The sequence below is a fragment of the Catharus ustulatus genome, chromosome 6, assembly GCF_009819885.2.
Source record: "Catharus ustulatus isolate bCatUst1 chromosome 6, bCatUst1.pri.v2, whole genome shotgun sequence".
Taxonomy (NCBI): Eukaryota; Metazoa; Chordata; class Aves; order Passeriformes; family Turdidae; genus Catharus; species Catharus ustulatus.
The window spans coordinates 50186130-50205064 of record NC_046226.1 but is presented as its reverse complement, the minus strand read 5'-3'; the positions used below and the strand labels follow the sequence as shown (position 1 = coordinate 50205064).

At 41.8% G+C, this 18935-nt stretch overlaps 1 protein-coding gene across 12 annotated transcripts in view; it reads right to left on the bottom strand.

Annotated features, from left to right (window-relative positions):
• The window catches only part of PLEKHA7 (pleckstrin homology domain containing A7), a 160499-nt gene that overhangs the window by 128977 nt on the left and 12587 nt on the right, over window positions 1–18935 (bottom strand). For 8 of the 12 annotated variants that reach the window (XM_033063355.2, XM_033063356.2, XM_033063357.2 and 5 more), the window contains 2 exons: window positions 18159–18235; window positions 17985–18042 (listed from right to left, as the gene is read on the bottom strand). In XM_033063355.2, coding sequence (XP_032919246.1) covers window positions 17985–18042; window positions 18159–18235 — 135 coding nt within the window. Of the gene's footprint in view, window positions 1–17984; window positions 18043–18158; window positions 18236–18336; window positions 18451–18935 lie in introns of those variants that run through there. The other 4 variants (XM_033063363.1, XM_042779415.1, XM_033063367.2 and 1 more) reach the window with 1 other exon arrangement.

Below are 18935 nucleotides of genomic sequence, written 5' to 3'. Positions count from 1 at the left end.
GGAGAGCTCCGTGCGCTCCCAGGGGAACAGGCGCACGCACGTCCCAGGCACAGCATGGAGCAATCCTGTGCAAACACCCCCGTGCACAAGCAGCAGCAACAGCCCCAGCTCTTCCAGGGCTGACTGAAAAAAGCCAAGGGTGAGCAGCTCCAAATTAAATGGCAGGTGAAGCTGTTTTCCTGCCGTTTACAGTAGTGCTGATCGTTGGTGATTAAATGCAAACTCTCTAAAATGTTTGCATAATGATATCTTGCAATATTCAAAGCACTGTATGTTGCTGTGTACAGTACACTGCCTCTGTTTTTACTGGCCTCATATTCTATATACACAGAAGAGAAGGATACACTCTTCTTATCACAACCTCCCACACTGAACCACATTATCTTAAGTTACTGGTCCTAAAAGGAAAAACAGTTCTAGCATCGTTATTTTCTTCAATGTCCAACTCAATTCCTTTTAATCAACACTAGGCAGATCATTTAAACAAACTTCAGACACAAAATTCCAAATGTACCACAATTCTACTCTGAATTCTCAGCTTTATGTAATTACAGAAACCATCCAAAAATCCCACGTTATCTAGGAAAGCAAAGATCTAAACCTTAGCTATGAAACTACAGAGCTTGAAGAAAAGATGCACCATTGCAAGTGTTTTTCGAGCCTAATTAATCCGAAGTTAGTCATTTAAAAAGTAGATTTATTCCTTAACAGTCACAAAGTTGGCACAAAAAATGCCCTCTTGTGGCACAGCAGAACCCTGCAGAGCCTGCCCTCGGGTCCTCCAGCTCAGCTTTCAGAACAAGAACCTATGACTCAGGGCTTGTTTTGAAACTCAAATGAGATAAGGGAAGCAGGTAATAAAGTAAACTAAAACTGCAGGTATCATTCAGAGTTTGAATGAATGCTTGAACCCAACCCAGTTTCTCTATGCGGTTCTTGATTTTTTTTTTTTTTTTTTGAGTGTTAATCTCAGTAGTGAGTACATCTGGCCCTCTGATAAATCTGAGCATAATCCAATTCCTGGGGAAAGCTGTTCTCTGCTTGGAAGAGAGCACAATCACTTCAGCAGATTCCTGACAGGAGAGTTTTTGTGCTTCTTGAAATTGTTATTGTTATTATACAATTGAACAACAAGCAACCATTTCCAAGACTGCCTCACTCTCCCTCACCTCAGACCACTAATTCTCAGATACACCACTGATTGTGAGGGGAACAACTGACTGATTGACAGAACTACAATCTACAGATTTTCCTCCCATGGAGCAAAGCTAGCACAGTACACATTTTTCTGTTAATAGAAGTGTGGCTGTGACAGCTTCAATTCCATTACTTGGAAGCAGCATCTTTCACACACGTATTATTTTTGCTGCTTTTCTAGCTCTCAGCCTGCCAAAATGATCTTAAAAGTAGTGGTTCATTTGCAAGCAAACAAAAAAAGGTAAAAAAAAAAATCAAAAAAGAAACCCTTTAAACTGAAGTCAATCCTCCACAAGTCCTCAAATCCTGATGCCCAGCAATGAGGAGGGGCCTCTCCCATCCTGAGCCTACTGTACAGCAAAAAGCACATTGTTTAACACATCACTCTCTTGGTTGCATCTGCTCAACCCATGGCAGTCTTGGCAGCCTCCCAAATTATTCCTTTTATTCCTGAGGACAGTCCCCAACAGCTCGGGTCTCTCATGCTGCTCCTCTCTGAACAGTCTGCAGCGAGAGGTGTTGCTCTGTTTTTCCCAAGACCCAGCTCCAGCAGGCAGCAGTTGTTTGGAGTTATTTGGAGGTGCAGAAATATCTTATTTCAGCTGCCAGCTCACCTGCAGCAGCCCACAGCAAGGTCACACTCACCAAGGTGAGCTCATTCCAAGTGCTGGCATGGAGCTGGCAGCAGCACCCAGAGCACTGCACAGCAGGAGAGAATGGGCAGGTTTGAGAGTGTTTTGTCTGAGACCAAACAAAAAAAAAAAAAAGCATCTTGGTCTTTTGCCTCAGTGCAATAATTAAAAACCCACCACAAAACAGTTTTACAATCTATTACAAACCTTCAATCAAGCACAGCATTTTAGTTAAAATACTAAAACAACTTCAGAACACAAGATTATTATCTGAGTATCTGACACTTCTTTCCAGACACAAACTATCCGTGTTTGGTTTTTACAAAGGCATCTTCAAAGTTTTCATTTGAAGTTCCAAGAACTTTTTTAAAATGCTTGCTATAAAATCAAAGCATTTTAAAATGAAGTTACTGTTTAATACTCAGTTAAATCACCAGGTCATTTCATCAGTAAGAGCACAGCTGTAAACTCAAGAGTTAAATCTCTTTTTGGGAGAATCACCGAGCTTTTTCTCAAGACTTGGTTTGTATGTAGCCAAGATGGAAGTCTCCCCAGGAAGAGCAGGATACACTCTGCATTTGTAGTGGTCTTCCCACCCCCAGATGACAGAACACCTATGAAATGGTGCTGGAAACACACACATGGCTGGCAATGAACACCAGAGAGGATTCCTCTGGACAAAGCCCTGCCAGCCACGTTGCACAGCTACTCAGGCAGTTCAGAAACCACCCAGGATTATGATGACAAAGTTTAGCAACCAACATGACAACAGATGAAACCGGTAGGATTGAAATATTTTTCAACATTTTGCTCACCCAGCACTTGCAGTAAAGACTCTGAAATCAAAAATCATTAGGCTGCATTCTTCCAGGTGGAACAGTTCAACAGCCCTTTTCTTCTTAAATACAACTGAGTTCTTCACTTCTTCCACTTTTGAAATCAATAAGTCAATATTTCCTTCTAGAGTTATCCTCACTTGTGTCTATTTTCTACATCCTGCTCTTGCTAAATGGACAAGTTTACTATCAGCCACTGAGTAAAACCAAGATCTGCAAACCACTTATCTGGTCAAGATCCCAACCTATTAAAAGCTGCTCTTTTTCAGACAGCTGTATGTAGCTCTCTGCCAGTGCACACAGCATGTAAGTAATAGATGCATGTGTGTACACACCCACATAACAGGAATGAGATAGGTTAGGGAAGGAGAGGAAAAAAAACCACCAAAAAACCCACAAGTGTCCTTACCTCAGAATGGTTGTTAAGCCACACCTAAGATTGGAAGAGATTAAATCTCCAGTCAGTAGTAGGCTTCCTCCTCAACCAGCCTTCCTCAGGCATATCATAATAAAAAATTCTTCTCTCCATAATTTATCCCAGATCACTGACCTGAGTGCTGTCCCAGGATGTCTGCAGCTCCCTTAGTCCCTCTGCCTGATCCTGGAAGGAAATTCTCAGTTTCTGTACCCACCCTTCTTGACTCAGCAAGTCTCTCCGGAGCACCAGCCTACCCACTGAGGCAGAGGGTACAATTTCCCAACCCCTGCAGGAAATAACTCCTCATAATCCTTGAGCAGCTGAACGCTAGGAAGGGCTGTCATTTACAACATCACTTCGTGTATGCATGTTTCAACAAATGGTATCGATTGCACAGGTCACAAGTATCTCACTTTTCTTGAAAGAAGCAGCACTTCCCCATCAGCTACAAGGCAAGAATTCATGTGACATTTGTAGGTCCCTCAGCTGTTTACAGCTACTCAAGTAGTTCAGGTAACAAGTTATATAGGATATCCTTATACCAGGCAACTTTAAAGAGGTAGCTGTGACATTTAAGATGAGCTTCTTTAGCAGGCAATCTAAGAAGCCTATACAAAAAAAAAAACACCTCACATTTTTATCAATAACATAGTAAGCAGCAGCCCATTTGAATAGGCTGGTGTGCCTTTCTTCCAAGCATTCAAATCACTGCTTTTCAAAATTCAAGATCTCTTAAAACTGTTATTCTTTTAGTAATGTTTAAAGTTTATTTCCAGAGAAACATTACATAAATAGAAACCTGTTTTTCATGCCCTGCAGAAACTGTTTTCAACACTGATGGGGGAGGGGGATATCAACCTAAGAGCTAGAAAGCTTTGAAGGGCATTCCTTTCCTGCTGCATTTCAGACTAAGTACAAACTCCTTCCTCTACTTGTCAGACCTGTTGACAAGCAAGGAGTTTTCCTCACAATTAGCCACATTTAAAAATAATAACAAAAAAAATCCATTAAAAACTTCAGAGTTACCATGGTCTACTTGAAAATCGAGTTAGTGAAAGGAATCTTTATCACAAACAGTGGTAAAGATTCACACACTCAAAGTGAAGGAAAATTAACATAAAACATGATTAAGCTGAAAGTTTACTGCAAATTTCTGATTGACCCAACTGAAACAGCATGAACTCCAGGAAAGACTTAGGATAGAATAGCTCCTCCCATTTCATAAAGCTTTTGAAAGAGATGTAACTATTTTTCCCTAGGGTAAAAAAAAAAAAAAAGACCCAATACAGAAATATTTCCTCAAAGCAATTTGAGTCAGTAAGCATAGTATTTATCATGTTTTTATGAAGATGGCAAGTGCTCACCTCTCAGAAGATTTATTTATCCAGCATCAGATACCAAAAAAGCTTCTACTAGACAGTCTCTGACCTGCTTGAGCTTCAGGATTACTCTGCAGGGGCAGGGGAGAAGCTGCTAGCAATATAATTGTAAATGTATTTTGACATAAATGTGTTTTGACACAAGCTGATTAGGAAGAGGGGATAATTTCACTGTCAACATCTTCCAATATTTGAGCTCTGCAACTTTCTTCAAGAATGGAAGCCACTAGAAAAGTAATTGTTGCCTTAGATGGAATGACACACAGAAAAAAAATCCCATAATTTTTTTTACCATACAGCATTCAAAAGTCCAGAGGGATGTGTTTGGTTTTTCCCAGCAGATGAAGTGTAAAGGCTTGTTTTTAAGACCTTGATGCCAAATAATCTCAGGAGCTTTTCAAAATGAGGTACACATAATTATTTCAACACAATGCCACAAAAGCCTTGCCCATCATATTTTTGGAAACTCTGCACTTGAACATCATCCTTGTTAATTTAATTTGCCCATAACATTAAGTGATAAAGTAATTAATGTACTTCTTAACTACTTTCAAAATTTTGTTTGGCTTCTGGGCAGGTACAGAGAAAATATTTCCTTCCTTCTCTTAGCCAATTCAGCATGTCAGAAGTGAAAAAAAAAATCTACCAGGAATACATTTAAACCACTTTTTCTTTTTGCAATTTATGACCCACTAAGAATGGGAGAACAAATTTACATGGCTTTAGATTAAAAGCAACTTGAAAAACAGAAAAGGGAATCACAATTTACTATTCAAAATTATCTGAAGCACTCAAGAAAAAAGTACTGTAAGATTTAAAACATCCATTGTATTACAGACTATTAAGACACATTTTATTTTAGCTCGCTTCAGAAGTGAAATTCCAGTGGGACCCATGTATTAATTGTCACAATTTAAGTTGTTTTGTGACTTCTACTACAGATCACCAAACATCCATTTCTGTAAACACATGGCACAGCATGAAATAGCCACTGAAGAGTTTCATATATTAAATTCAGAACAGTCCAAAACATTACAAAAAACACCTACAAGTAAGCAAGAGTATTTAAATGGTTAAGCAGGGTACAGTTCATAATCAGAAATAAATTTTGCTCATGAAAACAGCAGTTCAACTACTGACAACTTCTGACACACTACTCCCCCACAAAAAGTAATTTGTCTGATTGTTACAGAGAAATTGTTTTGTCTACCTCACAAACAGTTAAAAGCTTCCAGAAGGTTGGGTTTTCTTAAAATAATCCTTTCCTAAGTGCCAGGTTCAGAAGTACCCTAAACTTCTTAACTAAAGCTCAACCTAAAGAAAACCACATTCAGCTGAGAGAGAAGCACACTCCCTTTAAATCAGCAGAACACTGGGGCTTTCCTAGCACTGCTCCTCCACGCCAATTCTTCACATGGGCAATCCTCCCAAACCATAACACTCAATTCATACCTTCTCCACATTGCTACTCTCCCTCCTGGCAGACAATTCTTACACTGGCAATTTAACATTTTCACTGCAAAAGTTAGTAGCCAAAATAAATGGAATGTCAAGTTAATTGGCATGGATGGAAGAGCTGCTGAGACAAATTAAGCACAAAAATGAATAATGCACTAGAACTTTTAATGTATTTGCAGAGGTCAACAATCTCTCACTTTCTGTATCACTGCAGAACCAAGAAACCCTGTGACAGAAGGTTCAAGAACTCCGTTAAATCAATCAAACATATCATCATGCTTAATTTGTATTTTCACCTACATCATTTACAGACACCAAAATTCACCAAGAACAGCACTTCCAGTACTTTTCCCTCACTCAGCTTCACCCAAAACTATTACACAGACCCAATAACAAGCAAAAACCCATGTTCATTATCATGCATGGAATTCCTGAAGAATTTGATGAAAGGAACAAAAGGTTAATGTATCATTATAATCTAAGAAAAACAAAATTGTTGATGCCCAATGTTACTATTCAACTGATTCCATTTGCACTAGGACATTTGGAATTATCACAGTTTATCCAGTGCAGAATTTCTTACTTCTGCTACTAATCACAGAAACCTTAAAAATCCATGAGCAAAAACAATTTGGACTTTTCTTTCTAAAGAAAGCAAATAATCTTTATAAAGAAAAGTGATGCTTTAGTCACTAGCAGCCCACTGTATATAAAAACTAAGAGTTTTTCTATACTCCCCCTACCCACAAAGAAAAAACAACTGGCTTGTTTACAATGCACCTCATCCTAAGTGATGGAAACAGCTGTGTAACAGTCTAAACATAAATTTACAAGTGTTTTCATTTCCATACCCAAACAAGGCTCTTCTGCTCATCAATAATTCAAATACTACTCACATTACTGAAAAACACAATTTACAACTACTTCCTTTTAAGATTTCAGGCAACACTTAATCTGATTTCCTCAAACCACAGTTTCCTCAAGCTCCTGCTGTCTGCCCACCACAGTGACACAGGAACAGCACGCTGGCAATCAGAAGCACTCCCCAAATTACTGATTGTAATTCCTCTACTGCACCTATCGAGGAAGATAAGCTGGATAAAAACTGGATTCCTGCAGCTCCCCTCTCTCCAGCTGCTACTTTTCTGGTTTTTGAAAGTCACATCATCCATACACAGGAACTCCAATTTTCCTCCTTCATTTCCCTCTTTAGCCCATGTTATTTATCAATACCATTTAGCAGTTCATTTGCTGACTGCTGCCTCTGATCAATAGAAAAAATAAAACCCTGGAACTTTCCTCGTAAGCAATGCTGATGCAGCAAACGGTGCAGAAAGAGAACACAGAAACTGCATTTGAAGCCATCCATATTATCCAACTTTGAAGTCCACATTGCTTGCTATCCAAAATACTTCATCCCTTTTCTGATTTCTGAACATGCAACACATGCAAAAGTCCACATTGAAAGGCTTTCAGCTGTCAACTTACCTACATTTCCAGAAGTATTTCACATCCTTCCTGCTCTTTCAGAAACTTTGGTTCTCTTCTTTAGGCAAACTAAATTTAAACACTGTTTTCACAAACTTGCAATACTTGGGACACATAACTATTATTAAAACTGAACCATCAGTTCAAGCACGGCCACTGCTGTCCTGACTCTGCAGCCATCCCAAGGGAAAGTCACAGCTGAAAGCCCACCTTCCCCATTTAAAGAAGTGCAACACAGCTGGGGAAGGGTCTGGAGCACAAGTTTTATGAGGAGCAGCTGAGGGACCTGGGGTTGTTTAGCCTGCAGAAATGGAGGCTCAGGGGACACCTTATTGATCTTTATAACCACCTGAGAAGAGGCTGTACCCAGGTGAGGGTCTGCCTCTTCCCCCAGACACAGGCAACAGGACAAGAGGAAATGGCCTCAAGCTGTGCCAGGGGAGATTTAGACTGGGTATTAGAAAAAAATTACTGCATCAAAAGGGTTGTCCAGCATTGGAACAGGCTGCCCAGGGAAATAGCTGAGTCACCATTCCTGGGCATATTTAAATTCATAGGCACTAGGGGCATGGTTTAATGATGGACTTGGCAGTGCCAGGTTAATGGTTGGACTCGATGATGTTAAGTTTCATATCCAATCTAAATGATTCCTTAACTGTAGTCACTAAAAGGAGTAGATGTTTCCTTGCAGAAATCCACCCAGCACAAAGGTTATTTAAAATTTAAGCCTCATGCAAAATTTGAAGACATTTATCCTGAAATTCTCTAGATCACCTGGCAAAACCAGAAATATTGTTGCAACACCTCAAATTGCTCAGTGAGAGAGAAACCACCACTCTAAAAATCCATATTATTTGTAAATCTCCCAGCAAGGACTATTCTGCATCAGTATAGCAGCACCTGCTCAGCAAATACAAGGTATTATATTTAAATGCCTTAATCAAGTATTTTAATAACTTGTGTTTAACCTTGACACCTGATGCTCTGGGTTAGTAATGTTAATTGTGACTTCTGCTTCTACCTGAAATGGTTTTTAATCCTTCAACTTCAAGGAGAATGCAGAAGCAAAACCTGAATTCCATGCCCAACAATAACAGGCCACACCAAGGAAACATATCTAAAGTCATAAAAGTGAATGCTGTTTTACTTATTTCCCACAGGACACTGTCATAGACAGACCTCAGTAATTTCAATTTCCCTTCCACCACTGTGGTGTTTCAGTATTTTCACAATTCAATATCCTCCAGAGGCCAGGAAATGCAGCTCTCAAGAAAGACTCTGGATCCAGGGATGTAGCTGTCCACTTTCTTAGGCAAGGTAGCAATAAGGGGAGAAAAAACAGACAGTGCCACTGGAAAGCACCTATTACACTGATACACTTCACTGAAATAAAGATTTATCATTCCACATTTCAACTGAAAGGACTAAATATCCTGTGAAATGAGTATATCAAAGCCCAACTTGATACCTGTAATCTCTTCATTTGAAGTATTTCATGTAATGATTTCACATGAGAAATAAGTCATTGACTTTTATTTTTTTTAAATGAGTTCAAACTGCATCTCACTACAAAGCCAACTGGAAGAGCAAAAGGAAAGAGGTTAGGCTATTTAAAATTGAATACTGGGAATAGTAAAATTCAGTGTTGAAGGAATAAATCTCATCACTAAATGAAATAGTTTTAGGCAATCAAGCATTTCTGTGCTAAAAAAGTGAAAGTATAAAAGTAGCATTTAAAGAACAGCATTCATCTATGATTTCTAAAGAAAAAAATAAAAATATCTGCTCAAACCACTTGACAATACAATTGTCTTAATCGGAAAGCAAGCAAAGGTTTTACATTTAAAATATTGCACATTCACAAATTCCACTCTTTAAGTAAAGGAATTTTAAAATAGGGCTGGTATTCTGAGATGGTAACAATAAAAAAATCAACTGTTTGATAACTGTCATCTAAGAAAAATGGATTTCATCATCTTACAGCTAACGTTTATTAATTTTATTTTAATTTTGTCCAAGAGATTCAACATGGTCTTGAATCCCCATGCCCTCTGTGGAACAACTGTCTACATCTAGATTTTGTCAGTGTTATCTCAGCATGCAAGCAGCTAATGTTGCAACTCCTGATCCTCAGCAAAAGGTACAAAAATATGACTGCTTTACCAGACAGAGAAAATTACACAAAATGAATCACGCCCATTAGCACAGTTCTGTCTCCAGATGTGTTCAAAGATTTTGCTGAAAAAGATCTAACAGATCTGTTATTCCAGGTATTAGGATAAGGCTCAGTTCTTTTCTTCGATTCAAAGTAGGCATCAAATTCAAGCACTCAGAGGTTAACATGCAGAGCTCACATTTAAAACATCTGAAAATTGGCTTTAAAAGACTCACATTTTTAAAAAGTAATTACTTTAGTTTTTGGCCTCTGATTTATGCTGCTTGATAGACGAACACTGCCTTTATCTTTTCACTGCTCGCCTTTATATTGGTATCAATTTCCTAAGTTAACCAAAGCAAATCTTCCTTCTCCCCAGAAAAAGAAAAAAAAAGTAACTGCAAAAAGTAAAGAACAATAAACATGAAAGTTAAGTCAAAGTTGCTGCTCAAGCATTTTGCTACTTTGAAGATGAATGTAAAACTATGACGTTTGCAACAAATGTATACTTTAAAAATGTAACAACTACAGTTTTTCAGGTTAAATAAAACAGAAAATTAACAGCAGCTTTCCTGCTTGCTCATATTTTACAGAGTCTGTACAGAGCTCCTTGAAAAACTCTCCTGCATGTTGCAGAATTAATCTGTATTTTCAAATGCTTCAGTCAGCTCTTAGTTCAGGATATTTGGTTTCTGGTAAGTAAATAAAAATATAATAAAAGTCCTCACTTGACAAAGAACTGTAAATAAAATCCAGTATTACTCAAACACTTCATTTCAGCAGTGCATCCCAATCTCATTTTAAAAGTTTTGGTGGTTTCGCTTGTACTTTTTATTAAACTAAAGATAAAACCTTTAAAGATACAGATAAGCAATAAGGAAAACAAGAGTTTAAACACAAAACTTCAGGCAGAAAAGCACATACCTACTATGTATTGGTAACAAGATTTTGTACCTGTCTAGACAAGTCAGTGACATTCCTGCCAACTACTCCGTGGCAGACAATCAAAAAGAGAAGGGTTGGGCACTTAACCAAATTCTTCTTGGATTTTAACATCTTTAATTACAAATCTGCTTCTAAATTAAAAGTTCTGCTTCTAAGGACATAGAGCAGTCCTTGTAAAACAGTCTAATAATGCTGTAGAAAAGACAATTAAGCTATAAATAAAATGCCCCATCTTTTACCGTTATCCAAACCAAGGCCATTTAAAAAAAAAAAAAAAAAAAGTTTAAAAAGCAAATTAGATTTAGCAGCAAATCAGAGTCTACAGTCATATCAGCTAGAATTGGATGTGATATTAAATAAATGTGACACCAAATTTATTCAAGTTGGTCTTTGCAGAGATCCAGCACTACAGTACTGAAGCAGTACACTTAATCTGTACCAAAGAAATGTAAATATTTGAGATGACAGAAAACTTGGATCAGTAGCAAGGTTAAAACTCATTTTAGTATAATCCATCTGCAGCAAGTGGAATGATGGGAAAATGCAGGGTATAGAACACGTGTATTTCACAGCACACACTTCTCCTTTCTCTGAAGCACTCACTAAGATTGTTCAGGATTGCCAGACCTGCCTGGAAAAAGGCACCTTATTGTTTCTTCCACCTATAAAATACAACGTCTTGCACCATTTGCCTGCAGATAAGTAATCCTTTTCACAAGGTCCAGTTGCTAAAGTTTACCACTGACAGATTGAAGAAGCAACCTTTTTCAGCAAAACATTCTGCTGTCCCAGACATTTGAGATTCTCTCTTTTCTGGCAGATAACAGGTAATTAATAAAATAAAAGTGTTGAATAAATTATCTGTTTCCTCATCTGATGTGACAGGCATATTGCACAGCTGTAAAAGCAGTCAGAAAAGTAACTCGAGGTTATGAAAACTACATTTAAGACTACAGCAACACCTGCCCAGTACAGCTGTATGACTGTATTTATTCTTAATTTTTCAGACAGACTTTCAGAAATATTGAAAAGCCTCACTGCCATACACACCACCTTTAAAAAGGCACATATATCACCTGCACAGATCCAAGGAATGCAGAAGTAGACACTGCTTTAGGAAAGAGGCTGAATGAAGTTTTTCTTACACATTAATGCTCAAAAAGCTGGAATGTATGTGCAGTAGGAATGTGTAGTAAACAAACTGTGGAGGCTGGCAGCTTTGAATAACGAGTTCATGCCTTTGTGTCTGAGCTACAACACAAGGAAGCCACATAACCCCAACCAGAACAAAAGCGTGTTGCTCCATTTCCCAGAAAACTTTGATTTTCAGAAGTGTTCAACACCTAAAAAAGCATCTCAGTCTAAGTGTGTGTTATCCTTGCTGGCCTCCTCAGGTAGACAAAATTCAGCTTTCCAACATGTGTCTATCTTGGAATAAAGACAAACACAGATTAATGACCCAAGATAAGTACTTTGTGGGACAGCCTTGCTTTAAAAACAAAGTCCAGCACCTTCCTTTAAGTGCTCCTCCCTCCCCTAAGGAATGCACACGGCATCCCTCATCATTCACATACCTTGCTGAAACAAACCATCCATGGCATTTTCCTTATGCACAGTTCCAAGCCTGCTGTTCCAGAGGGCACTCTGAAATTCAGGCACCATGAACAATGTACCTTTTCCCACTTTCGGGAGCTGAACTACAAAGCGCTTCCTTTGCTCTCTGCAATTGTCACCCATCCCTGCCAGAGTGCAAATCCATCAGCATTTACTGCGCTCATTAATGAGTGATCTCCCATTTTAACTGTCATCAAAAGGACACTTAATTGTTTCCCCGGCTGGAATGAAACACAGCTACTGTATCCAACCAGCAGATCCAATATTCCCAGCTCAATTTTGCTCACAATCCAGGACAACAAAACACATTAAACAGGCTGTCTGACCAAACCCAAAGCCGGAGAACAAGGACAAGAAAGAGAGACGCAGAGAATCTCGTACAAGCAGTGAGATTTACTGTACATAGTTCTGCTCTCCCATAGCCCAGATGGAACACTTTATTGCAGGAAAACTGGAAATGAGGAGAGCCAGCAGGGTTTCGCCAGCCTGGCAGCTTTCCTCCTGCTGCCAGGAGCCAGTAGGGGCCGCCCAAGACCATGGATCGCTCCCGCAGAACTGTGGCATGGGACAGCAGCATCCCGACCCCGCTCAACAAGCACTTCTGGCGTCCTTCTTCCACTTCGCAGCTCCACACCCGCTTTTCCACCCGTACAAATTACCTCAGTGAAGTCTAGTCCCCTCAAGGGCAACTCCTGACTGTAGGTTATCGCTGGAGCCAGAATCCACCCTGCTGCACGTGGTGCTCTCAAGCTTATCCAAGCCGGGTCTATCCCTTGCTGAGGAACCACTCCAGGTTTCTTTCCCTGAAAGCTTCCCCACAACTCTCTGTAGCACACAAACCCATTCATTCCAGCATGAATGAGAGACTATCCTCACATTTTTTAGCGATGGTGCAAACATATCACCCACTTTTGGTGAAGCTCTCACACGGTTCCAGGTACCCAATCTTTATTCCACTCCAGGAACTCTCCCCAGCTGGAACTGGCCATGCACAGCAGAGACACAGAGAAGTGAACCCAGCCTCACAGGTGGTTTCATGTCAGTTCATGTACTTACTTACACTTTACCTTCTATTTAAGCACAGGGTCAAGAACCACAAAGGACATCATCTACACAGAAGACCTCATTATGAGTGTCATCACTATTTCCTTACAGCAGCTAAGTGCTCAGTATCTTCTACAGCAATAACCATCATGGAGAACAGAGCAAGAAATAATAATTTGTTTATAGCAGGTCAAGGAACACATATATTAAATAGTGTTTTAGCCCACCTAAACAGCCACAAAAAAAAAATACTGTTTTCAACATCCTACTAGGAGTGGGGAAGACAGGAATTTCTGCAGGGCAGAAAAAAATGTGTTGATTAAATTTATTAATGAGATTATAAAACAATCTTCTCAGATAATCAAAAGGACTGAAGTCAATAATCCAGACGGTCTCTTCCCCTCTGGGTTTCTGTGATTAAATAATCATTAAGTGGGTATCATCTGTAGCTCATTGTGGGTGAATCTGAGCTCCTGTATGGTTTTCAGTGACACTGTACCTGAATGTACATGCTTGGCACAGCAGAATCAAAGTTTAAAAGGCAGGCTTCTGTTTAGTGTGCTCTGCTCTTTTGCTATTTCCAAACACTTGAAACACATACCATGCATATTTCCTACACACAGTACAAGCTAAATACAAGAATTAAAGAATAACAGTTGCAAACAGTTACTGACTATTGCTACACCAATTTCGTGGGTTTGTTTCTTGTACATCCACTTTGTTACCAAAGAAGAGGCCAAGTTAAACGAGAAACTGACTTCAGACACAAATAAAAGGTTAACTTCAGATATTTAAGTGATTTCTGTTTTATTGTTCCTAATTCTAGGCTACAATTTGAATGCATGATTACCTCTCAGATGTGCAATACCACTGAAGCTTTCAAAAAGAAGCTCCGTAGCAGTAGAAGATGTTTTTTACCACATTTAAATATAAGCCAGTCAGGTAACTAACACTACAAGAACAGATCCTTTCACACCAATAGCCACCTCAACCTCTGAAAGCTGTAAGAAGGTAATAAAAAAGTATTCCACACTTCCCAAGCTTTCCAACTTCCCCAGGTCTTTTGGACAATCAGAAAAAGAGAAGCAAATGGAAAGAAAAACCTGCACTCTAACACATTCATGCTCTGCCTTACCATCATCACTACCTTCCCTGCATGTCCCACCTCCTTCCCCACAGCCTGCTAACCACAATTAACATTTCACATCAGCAACCCAGCCACCAGAAACAATCCAGAGCCAGTGCTGTCCAGTCTTCATTCAGTTCCACATATGCTCAGGAACAACCTTTCTGGAGTGACTGCCATAAAGCACTTGCCCCACAAACACAAGGTATTTGAAAAACACCAGTAAATAAACAAAAAAAGGGATGGAAAAGTGTGGTGCAAGCTGTATTCAGCACTCAAAAAAATGTGACAACCATGATACTTTCAAAGACTGCTACATGGTGATTCAGAAGAATGAGTTTATGCATTACTTATTTAATGTTTTATTTTGTGATTTTAGGAAAAGAAGCAGCACTGTCCTAGCAGGGTTTGCCACTATCAAGAAAACTTGAGGAAAATTTGGAAAAAGAAAATAATTCGCAGAGATATGGATGTACATAAATGGGAAGAACTGGAATGCAGCTTCCTAATATAAATTACAGTTCTTAAAATTCAAAGCAGTAAAGAAAAAGAAAGACCTGCATGTATCACTCAATTGGCAGCATTCACATGTGCTGTCCGTGTGGGCATCTTCCCTAAATAGGCAAACAAACTAAAATGCAGAAAACTGAGAAAATTTTGAAGCCAAGAAAGCACTTTTGTTGTTTGAGAGCCTCACAAAAGCTCACTCCAGCAGAGGACTCTGTTCACTCACATGCAACAAAGATGACTTCATATTGCAAGAGGTGCAGAGAAGAGCTACAGGAGAATCAAACAGATGGAAAGCCCTTTTTAAAGGGCTGAACAAAGAACTTGGCTTGCTTAGTTGAGCAAAACAAGGCTAAGAGGGAATGTGATTTCAGACAAGCATCTCAAGTAAATAACCAAAGGGTAAACAGTACTCCTTCTACTACAGGTCAGCTGCCCAACTACAGAACAGCAAAAAACATTCTAAACCACAGCATGTTAATTTGGAAAGCTTCTATCCAATGGAAGTGGAGTTTTGGAAATTTTAAAACTCCTCTCAGGTGGAAAGGGGAGAAAAGCTTACCTGGTTTTGATATGAAGCTTGACCACATTATAAACCTTTGTTTTACTTTATGATGTTTCAAACCTTTGTTTTACTATATGATGTTTCAAGTTAGTCCACAGTATTGAAAGAAGCAATAAAGACATGGAAGTAAATGAACATTTCTTAAGACTTCTTAAGTTTTTTACAAAGACAACTCATATCCAATATTTTATCTGTCATATTTTCATGATCTCTGTACCAGAAATCAGCTATGTAAGTGGAGTTAGCCTGTATATATTTAAATGAAATGTTTGATTGAAGTTATTTGAAACAGCAACAATCCTTAGTAATACTTTTAATTTATTAGAGATAAGACTTACAAAATCCATTAAGTGGCCAACGTGGTAAAACTACAATGGGCTGTATTAATTGTGGAAATTGTCACAAGGGGGAGGGGTTACTTGGAACATTCCTCCTGACACCCTTCAATAAATTAGTATCCAAGGAGTAACAATGTGCTTGTGAAATTTCTGTAGAGTACACCAGACTGGAACTGTCACCAGTACAAAGAGGACTGGGTAGTTATCCAGGAGAGTTCATGGGTTTTGAGAGCTGGAATGCCAGAGACTGGAATTTAATAGTACAACATGTGAAATCATGCGTTTAGGGACCAGTAACCTTTTCTGTAAGCTGAGAACTCATCACGTGGAAGCAGCACAGGAAGAATGAACAGAGCAGTGAGGTATGGAAATCATCATCTAAGGATACTGACGTTTACATGAGCACAAGAAGAGCTCAGAATGCTCATGGAAGAAAAAATGAGAAATTCCACTAGGCTCAGGACGCCTCTGAGCTAAACTCAGAGAGGTTAGAGCAGTGCTGGGGGGAGTATCACTGCTGAAGAGTTAAATATTGTATTCAGTATCAGGAGAATCTCGGTCTGAAGCAGTTCAACTGAACAGATTTACGTTAACACATTGCTGTGTCTCCTCACAAAACCTTGCTTGGCTACAGATGATTGAGTTTATTAAGGTACTCAGTAAAACACATACTCCATGCGTTATTTCATTTCCTGTAGCAGTTTCAGCCCGAGGTGAAGAACACTATTAGCACAAGTTACAAAAATGCACTTGATGTAACTCTAATACAATGGATCCGAAACTAAGTTTTGTAACTGCCTGACAAACAAGACAAGAGATGGTCTTCCAAACAGAGCACTTGGGAAGAGGACTTTAATCTGTTCTAAAACTGCACTAGTAAGTTTCTGGAAAGGACAGAAAAACAAATGCATCTATTCCTACACCTAGAAGTTTATACACCCATGTAAAGGATCTGTTCATAGTACATTTACAGACTGGACATTTTAGAGTTCCACCTCTGGTCTGTGCAACCAGCAGAACTTTTATTGCTTCCTTTCAACGCACTGGCCATAGATAAAGGGTGGCAGCTCTAAGTGTTATTGAGTTGCTCTCCAATGCTCTGCTACTACCTCCTGTTCAAGAGTCAAGGGCTAAGCTAACTGCCCAGCCCAGCACTGTCAGAAATTCTCTGGCTCAGACAAATGAAGATTGAATGCCTTTTTCCTCCACTGTAGGTAAAAAAAAGGACGTTTTAGCATCATCTGGAATTTTATTTAACAAACATCCTTCATGTGAGGATGTATTTGTTATACCTTCAGTCAATTGCTCCTTCACCCAGCCCAGTATCGTTTGGAAGTTTGGTATTTACTAAAACCTCAAGTTACTCAAAGATTTGGGGGTATGCTTTGCAAGAATTTCAATACTGGACAACTGTGACACTTCTGTCAGCAGTTACTGGAGCTGTACTCAACAACCTGGGTTAGCCAGCCCAGTCCTGCACTGAAGCAACGAGAGAGTCGAGCATTTTCCAATCCTTTTCTGGTAGTTCCATTAAATTTGTCAGGCATTTAGATTGCCAAGGGAAAATGCACATCACACGTGACACGTGACTCTATACCCAAGATGTACCAGAGTTTTACTCATTTCATTAAATCTCTACTTCTACATCGGCGTTTGCCTTTGTAAAAGCCTTTTATCCGCAATGCTTGAAAGGAGGTCTCTTAGTTATCCTGCTTTCCGCTACACGCTTGCATCTCAAAGACTAAAAGCACCTCAATAGCAGCACATCCCTGCTCGCAACTGCTCTCTGAACAAGAAACGCCACATGAGAGATCCCGACAGCCTTGGGCAAGGCAACTCCATCCGCTCAGCCCCGTCTCTGGGAAGAGACACTGGGAGCCTTTCACTTGCAAAACTTCCCGGGGCTGCGTCCACAGCCACGAGCCACTTAAAATAACAAAACCACCATCCACCTCGGCCGGCGCTCGGCAAGGCAACGCTCCACCTGCCGCAATAACGGCGAGGGAGGGAGCAGCCAGCTCGCCAACAAACACACGCCGAAAAACCCCAAACAAACGGAGAAAACCCAAGTGCCGCCTCCAAGGAAACCTGTTGCTGACCACCGCCGGAGTGCGGCGGGGGGAGCCCGCATCCCGCCGCCAACTTTGGGCGCTGGCGGGGCGCAGCCGCGGGTCACGAACGGAGCCGGCGGACGTGCGGGGTCGGTGCGGGGGCGGCCGGGCTGAGCCGGGGCCGCGCCGCCAGCGCCCCCCGGCCTGGGCGGGCTGCGAGCCGGTACTCACTCGATGAAGTAGCTGGCGCCCTCCTCCGAGAAGCCCTCCTCCCATCCGCGGGGCAGGTCTGCAAGGCACGGGGGACGGGGAAACAGAGAGAGAGAGAGCGGGAAGGAGGGGTGAGAAGTTCGCCCGCCGAGCCTCCGGGCGCGGGGCGGGGGGCGCAGGGGGCTCGGCACGCACCTGAGCGGATCATGTGGCCGGAGTTGACGGGCTCGCCGGTGCGCGGATGCAGCCAAGTGGTGCTGCGGGTCAGGTCGCTGCGAGGGAGAAGCGGAAAACATGCACCTGTTAGCGAGGGCGGCGGCGGGCGGGAGCGGGGCCGCGCCGCCCGCCGCGCCCCTCCCGCCGCGCCCCTTACTCGATGAAGAAGACGCGGCCGTCCCTGCAGACGCCGTAGGACCAGTGCTCAGGTAGAGTGTCCCGCCCCACCGCCGCCGCCATGTTCGCCGTGCGCGCCGCCGGCCGGGGCGGGGGTGCGGGCGGCCGGCGCTCGGCGCCCAGCGCCCGGCTCTGCTCGGCAGCGCCACCGCGGCGCGGGCGGGGGGCGGCACCTCCCGCCCCTCGGGAGGCCGCGGCAGCGCCGGCGGGAGCGGCGGCCCGCGCTGTGCCCTCGGCTTTGTGCGCCGCTGCCCCGCGCCCGCCCCCGGCCCCGCGGGGGCTGCCGGGCCCGGCCAGGCGCAGCGGCCACCCCCGGGGACACCCTCGGGGACACCTCCGGGGACACTCGCTGTGGCGTGCTCGCTGAGCGCAGGGGTGTACAGGTGTGAGCGCACCTGGCTGCCGCCGTGCCCCGGGGACGCCAGCGGTGAGGAGGGACAGACAGACAGACAGGCCGCGGGGACTTTGAACCTCGGGCACAGAGTACGGGGCACCGAGGTAAAATAGCGCGGGGAGGCAGCGGGAGCAGCGGGCTGGTGCCGACATCGGTGTGCAGCCCCTGTGTTCAGACATAACCTG